General features: G+C 33.8%; 1 protein-coding gene across 1 annotated transcript; it reads right to left on the reverse strand.

Moving 5' to 3' along the window:
- Positions 1-468: 468 nt before the first annotated feature.
- On the reverse strand, positions 469-4920 carry LOC121391807 (kinesin-like protein KIF21B). Its single transcript, XM_041523301.1, is given in 16 exon segments — positions 469-567; positions 949-1024; positions 1954-1985; positions 1987-2133; positions 2204-2290; positions 2292-2318; positions 2321-2425; positions 2588-2616; positions 2619-2675; positions 2678-2732; positions 3017-3145; positions 3147-3397; positions 3443-3515; positions 3915-3950; positions 4363-4538; positions 4899-4920. Coding segments are annotated over 16 exon segments (1401 nt in total).
- Between the last annotated feature and the right edge of the window lie 2527 nt (positions 4921-7447).

Here is a 7447-nt window from a genome sequence, read left to right on the forward strand (position 1 = left end):
CATGCATCAATACATCCATTTGGTAACTATGGATCCATTCTTACATATTTCCTTTATCATTTTATCTCTCTCAGATTCAGTTGCACGTATCTGTTGTTGTAATATGGCCATTTTTTCTTCATATTGTGATCTCAAGGAATGAAGACTTTTTGAGCTTTCTCTAATTGGTCTACTAACTGTTTGTTTGATATTGATTTCTGTATGAATGAATGAAAGTATGAAAGTATGAGTGTATGAAAGTATGAATGTATGAATGAATGAAAGTATGAAAGATTGATTGATTGTATGAGTATCAAAAATGCTAGAATGAATGTATGAAAGTATGAGTGTTGAATGTTAGAATGAAAGTATGATGTATGAGTGGTTTGTGAAAGTGTCAGTGTTTGAGTGTACAAGTGTTGAATGTTCAATGAAAGTAAACTATACCTGTTGTTAGTTCAGCAATACTTGTAGTAATGCTCTGCTGTATCATCCATAGCCTCTGGCATCATCTTCACTCTCTGAGGAGCAGCTGAGATTAATGGCTTCAAGATCACTAATTTCTTCATCTTCAGTATTCTCCTCGTCCTAATATACAATAATTTAAAGATAGAGATGTAGGAACAAACCTCTTGTACCTCATTAACTTCTGTATCAGATCCTAACTCTCCTTCTTCTTTTCTCATCATCTTCTTCATCAGTTGCAGAAGCAAAAATATCAGTCTCACTCTGAGACTTTCAAAACCCATGCTTCCACATCAGTACTAAACATAAAAAACACAACATCAAACTGAGTCTATACATTATAGTGAAGGGAATATAAGCCTATGTCTTTGATTATAAGCACATAGTAAAACTAAAGCTCATAGCATATTACAGTATAACTAGTAACAGCTGCAAATAAACTTTACAAAATGCATAATTTTCTTGACAAATAAAAGTACTACCTCATTCGTTCAGGAGAAATACTTCGATCTCTCTTCCTAGTTCTTCTCCTCCTCCATCTAATAGTCTTTGCAGCAGAAGCATCTTTAGAACCAGAGGACTAACAATAAGACAAATAAAAGTTATAAACTCTGTCTTAAATTCTCTGTGTATTTGCTTGTCATAATTTGTACCTTGATTTTCATTTCTTCTTGTAATCTTTCTATATGATTCCGAGCAGTCTGAATCATTTTCAGTGGTCTCTATCTCTGGTAGAATATTACCGAGCCCTCCTCCTCTGTCTAGCAGCAGAATTGGGTGGGTGTGAGTAAAAATTGTGGAAAGATGTGGAGGTGAGACGATGAAGGTGATGTTGAGGTGAATGAGAGAGTGTTGGATCTGTTCACGTTGTGACTCACTGAGCAATAATTGAGATCTAGAGAGACGGAGAGAGAGAGAGAGATTATCATTCATCCATCTATCATCTATCTCTTTACCTCAGGTCTTCAATCTGCTGTAAAATATTCTTGTAGTACACAGACTTGTCTATGAGGACTGCCATCTTCTGCACCCTCTACACTCATTACTGTGTTGCAAAGAACATAACTAAAATCTTGCTCTACAGCTATTTACAAAAAAATCAGATACTATAAAGATATTATATATTTAGGACTGCGCTTATGTAAAGAACTATGCTTATATAAAGGACTGTGCTTATATAAAGGACTGTGCTTATATTAAGGACTGTGCTTATTTAAGGGGCTGTGCTTATGTATACAGTTTATGGTTTTCATTAATGAAGGATTATACACTTGTAGTATTATTCATATTAGGTTATCTTACCTTGTCCTGTTGATTGATCTTGATGTCTGAGTGCTACAAGATCTTCTCGGATTGTAAAGTAGCTAGCCTCTCATTTTGACTGTCAATTAAACTCTGCATTGCTTTAATACGATTCTAAGTCTAGAAATGAAAAGATTATCTCATTAGTAATTATTAGAATTAGTGAATTAATGTGGATAGACACACAGAGAGAGACAATACACTAACTTGTCATTCTCTGCCTTCAACAGTGTGTTCTCACCTCGCGAGATCATTCAGAACAACACTGCCATCATCAGTTACTACTAGACGACCAGCTCGAAATTCTTGTATTTCTAACTCTAGTTCTTGAATTCTTTTATGGAGAGCAGAAATTTGAGCACTTGATTTGTCCTGTTTGACTGTCACCTGAATGAATGAATGGATGATGATGGATGGACGAATAGATGGATGTTTGTCTACTATGGGATGTACTGACTTTATTTTTTATATTTCTTGCTCTGTTAGCATATTTTAAAGTATTAAGTGTCTCCATAAAGTCTCTGTCACTAGGACTAATACAGGCTTATCATCAGTGTCTGACTGTTGTTACCACAAGAGAGTCTTGAAGGAGGCGTGTCAATTTGCTATCTCTGTACGGAACATGAGATCCTTTCTTAGCTTTATCACCCAATGCACTTATGACGTTACACAAGAGCAAGCAAAAAAAAAAAAACGATATTGTATTGTTTAGTAATACAGGTATTGTTTATCTATGTATATATTGATTGAGCTGTCGCCCTCTGACTGTCCAATGATCAGTCCATCCATCCATTTATCTGTTTATTCATCTATTTGTTTATCCATCCCTTCCATCTTTTACCAATCCACAGTTAATAGAGATGCCTTCTTAGCTCTCTCCCCAGGAGCTCCCGTTCTCTTCAGACGTTCTGAACCAGCCAAATCCACAAATGGAATTTAGAAGTTAAAGTCTCCCAGTCTAATACTTCAGGCCCAGAATCGGAATTCTAAAGAATAATAATCTTTCGTTTATATGTTTTCATGTACTAGTGTATTGTACACTACATGCTGTAACCATAGCAACGAATAGGTACATGTACATGTCTTGGTCTATGAATATTTAATTAATATTTCTGGTGTGTCTGAGTATGAGTCTGATTGTCTATGAACATGAGTATGTTATCATGTACTAGTCTAGTGTATACTACATGCTGTAACCATAGCAATGGAATAGGTACATGTACATGACTTCTTGTGTGGTCTGTGAATATTTAATTAAATTAAAACTTACCACCTGAACAATAGGTCTTTGTTGTACCATTATTAGAGTAAAAAATAGCATGTGATCGAGAGGATGCGCATTCATGTTAGTGCTTCCCACAGACCGAGAGAGTGCACCACGTTTCAAAACTTCTAAAAGTCTCTTCTTCACTCTTGACCTGATGAGTGATAGCTCCATCAACGTAGATGTTACCGTCTTGTGACTCATGTATCCTGAGTCTCTTGGACGAGTCTCTCGATGAATCAAACAAATCAATGATTTCTTCGTTGTATAGTTCGAGAAATTGGGTGGAGAGTTGAAATTGTGGAGCAGGTATATTAGATGTTTGAGCCTCTTTTTGTCGAGCATCTATTCCATTGAAAAGATGGTGAACTGCTCTTGGAATGGCACCTAAATGGGTGTGGTGAAATGGACCTTGTAAATATGATGAGGTACCTTGTTCTTCGGGGAGAACTGTTACATCAAAACCAGTACCCATTGTGTATGTCTTTCCACTACCAGTCTGTTTTGTGTGTGCATGCACAAGAGAGAGAAAAGAGAGAGAGAGGAAAGAGAGAGAGAGAGAGAGAGAGAGAGAGAGAGAGAGAGAGAGAGAGAGAGAGAGAGAGAGAGAGAGAGAGAGAGAGAGAGAGAGAAAGATTAAGACTCAATATGGATAATGGCTCAATACAAGATTAACTATACAAAAAGTCTTATAATGGAGACTGTTGTCTTTCATCAAATTAACTATATATTATGTCACACATTGAAAATCAATCAACTTAACAAACTTTTGCCAAATATTGCTAGTTTTTGAAATTTTTTCAAAAATATTGGGATAGTTCTTTTAATATGTACGTGTACATATACAGGTCTACATGACACATTGCAACAGTAATCTTATATGTTGCCATGGTAACTTACTTGTCCATGCTAACACTGTAGCATTAAGTCCACTGAAACACTGCAGTCAATAAAGAGAGTAACGTAGTTATGAAAACATCAAAAAGGACCACACTCATATAGAATTTATTGAACCACTATATAGGATAGCTACTACTAGTAAGCAGTGAACATCAATACTTACTACTATATTTTTAATGACAGATACTATTAATAAGCTCTAAACTAGTAAACATCGGTACATACTACAGTGACCTAGGATAGCTATCATTAGTAAGCTCTAGACTAGTGAACATCAGTACTTACCACAGTGACCTAGATAGCTATCATTAGTAAGCTCTAGACTAGTGAACATCAGTACATACTACAGTGACCTAGGATAGCTACCATTAGTAAGCTCTAGACTAGTGAACATCAGTACTTACCACAATAACCTAGGATACCACACTAGACCAATCGGATATATGACTTACCCTTCTACTAAAACTTTCCCACACAGAGGAGTAAAGTTCTAATTGCTCAGTTCCCACATCATAGACATAATCATAAGTGAAAGCTTTATCCTTTCCAAGGATGACTTGAGGTTCACCTGGTGTAACAAAAGTACAAACACGACACATGTCTACCTGTTCTCTGGCATTTTGTGGCCCTTATTCTAAAGGAAAATATGTAAATTGATATAACTGGAGAGCGAGGAGAGAGAGAGAGAGAGAGAGAGAGAGAGGAGAGAGGAGAGAGAGAGAGAGAGAGAGAGAAAGAGATTGTGTGTGTGTTTGTCACCTTATGGCCACCTTAACTGATGTTTCTGCATCTATTTTTTCCATTGTATATTACTACCTATATAATATAAAATTTATTATAATTACATTATCTTTGTTTTCTTTAATTCATTTAGTTGCATTGACCTAATTAATGTACATGCAAATACATGTACATGTAGTTCAAATACATGTACATGTATGTGAACTACATGTAGGTAGGATTCCCTTGAACTTAACTATGTTATTACCACACCCACTGTTATTGCACATCCTTATTAGGTAATAAAATAAACATGTATAGAGGTCAAATATGACCACATGACAGTCACATCCTACCCACTAATTAATTATAGTAGTAACTAATTAAGAAGAGACCAATACTATAATAATAATAATAATAATAATAATAATAATAATAATAATAAGTGTCTATATCTATTTAAGAGACTCAAATAAAATAAATTAACAATTAAATGTGTCTTATAATAAACAACTAGTCAGGATAAAGAAATAGAAACAAATTATATAATTCTAGGAAGGAAACCTTATCAAATCATACTATGTTCAAAAATATGTATATGTTTATATTCTCTATCCCGAATTAGGTCAAAGGAAATGAGTTAACATATTTTAACCCTTTTATAGTACATTCACTATTTTGGGACATATAAACAGCTTTATTATTATTATTAATTAATGATAATTTATTTGTAATAATTGTACTAGCTAAGATGTAAGAGTTAAATATAATAATAATATAAAGTCTAGTAGTAAGGCTGTTATCCTGACATGGATTTAGTATATGTCAGTACATGTCGGTATATGTCAGTATATGTCGGTACATGTCAGTATATGTCAAATGTAATGTCTCAATAAAATATGATATGACTTCTAGCAATATCAAGTGTCTCAACTAGTAAAAGACTATAATGACCTCATCCTATCAAAAAACCACATCTATATGCAAAGAATGACTTCAAGACAGATCAAGTATCAAAATCACATTATTCTAAGGTGACTTTCTAAATTTTTGACATAACTTAAATAGCATATCAAAAAGGATGGTGGCATGAGTAGCCACACGCATGTGATAAGCATATGATTACATTGTCCTATAAGTATCCTTGTGTGGTAGAGTTAATAGTCTATTAATGTTTATTAGTCTAGAGCTTACTAATGGTTTCTATGCTAGGTAAGTAATGATGTTTACTAGAGCTTACTAATGGTTTCTATCCTAGGTCACTGTGGTAATTACTGATGTTTACTAGTTTTAAAACTTACTAATAGTGATTATAGCAACCAGTCATTATCTTACTCTAATGTTCTCGTAAAGTTTTGTACTAAAGAAATGATAATTAGTTTATCTATTATAGTTTAGTTTGTTGTCTCACAGATATGTTTACGAAATTCCATCAAAATATGTAAGAACACAGTGATGTCTATCATTGTTTATGGTTATGAATGACAACATAGCTTAGATGTCCATTGAAATGGAACGAGGATAGGAAAAAAGAGGAAAAAGGCAAATAACTCTATACAAAGGTGTGATAGAGAGAGAGATGTTATCAATAGCACACACACGATCGAGTGAGCACTTATCAACTGTAATAATCTACTTACGCAATGTAAACAAAACCAGATAATATAAGAGTGATTGTACACACTAAGTAACCTGATCCTGACCTCCCCCTTACAACTAAGAAACATTAAAATATATCTTAAATTAATGCATTAAGTTACAGCTGCAATTTAAATCCAAATGTCAAAAACTAATTAATATAATTAACAAATATCAGTTGAGTAGCATAGCGAGTCCTATACTGAGAGGTCATATTGTCCCTCTCTTTCTCTCTCTTTTGTGGATATGTTTGTTGCAAAAAATTGCTGTGTTTTGACTAGTGAGTATCAGGGCTTAGTAAATAAAAAACGAAAATTGTTAGTAAATATTTTAACGGTTGAATAAGCACACATAGTAGCAAATAACATATAAAATATATTACTATTATGTATACATGTAAAATAAAAAACAAAAAAAAAAGAAAGACTTTTTTCTTAAAAGGGATCATATATCAGTGACACAAAAAGACTAGTGATATCACCTGATATTTCCTAGAACTCATCACCAGCATTGATTGACACTTAAATTGTGTTAAAATGTAAGGTGACAAGTGGTAACAATTGAGACTATTCAAGCATATCTACCAGCTTTTAAGATTTTGCAGCTAATGAACTCTTGCAAACAACGCAAATAATCCAGGTAGCAATATTATAACGCACACATATTAATATATATAATATTACATAATGCAACTTGCACTGACTAACATGTAGAAAAAGACGGTATACTCACCTGTACAGTACCTATTGTCGATTCACGACAGCTGATACTCTAGATGAACGCAAATAAACACTACTTTTTCCTGCTGATCGAGTAAAGATACAAGTGTCTCTTCATGATCTCACAATTTTAAAACTTTTGAAAAGCACCACGACCACGCCAAAATATTAATTAATTATTATAATTATTAAGTTAATAATTCATTATTGTAATTTTAACCCTTTGTAGTCTGTTGCCATAGCAACAACAGCAGGATTTGCCTTGTACAGTCAATGGAGGGTGAGGAAGTATCATTGTAATGAATCACAAGAAGATGTTAACAGTGAAGGTGAGCTAAATAGTTAATATTTTAATAATATAGTATTGTTTTTGTCAGTTTTTGAACACAGTGAAGTGGGCAACAGTCTTGAGAGTACAGTAAACTCTGATGATGATAGCACCTTTACAGTCATAGCAGTC

This window comes from Gigantopelta aegis, unplaced genomic scaffold (genome assembly GCF_016097555.1).
Source record: "Gigantopelta aegis isolate Gae_Host unplaced genomic scaffold, Gae_host_genome ctg2979_pilon_pilon, whole genome shotgun sequence".
Taxonomy (NCBI): domain Eukaryota; kingdom Metazoa; phylum Mollusca; class Gastropoda; order Neomphalida; family Peltospiridae; genus Gigantopelta; species Gigantopelta aegis.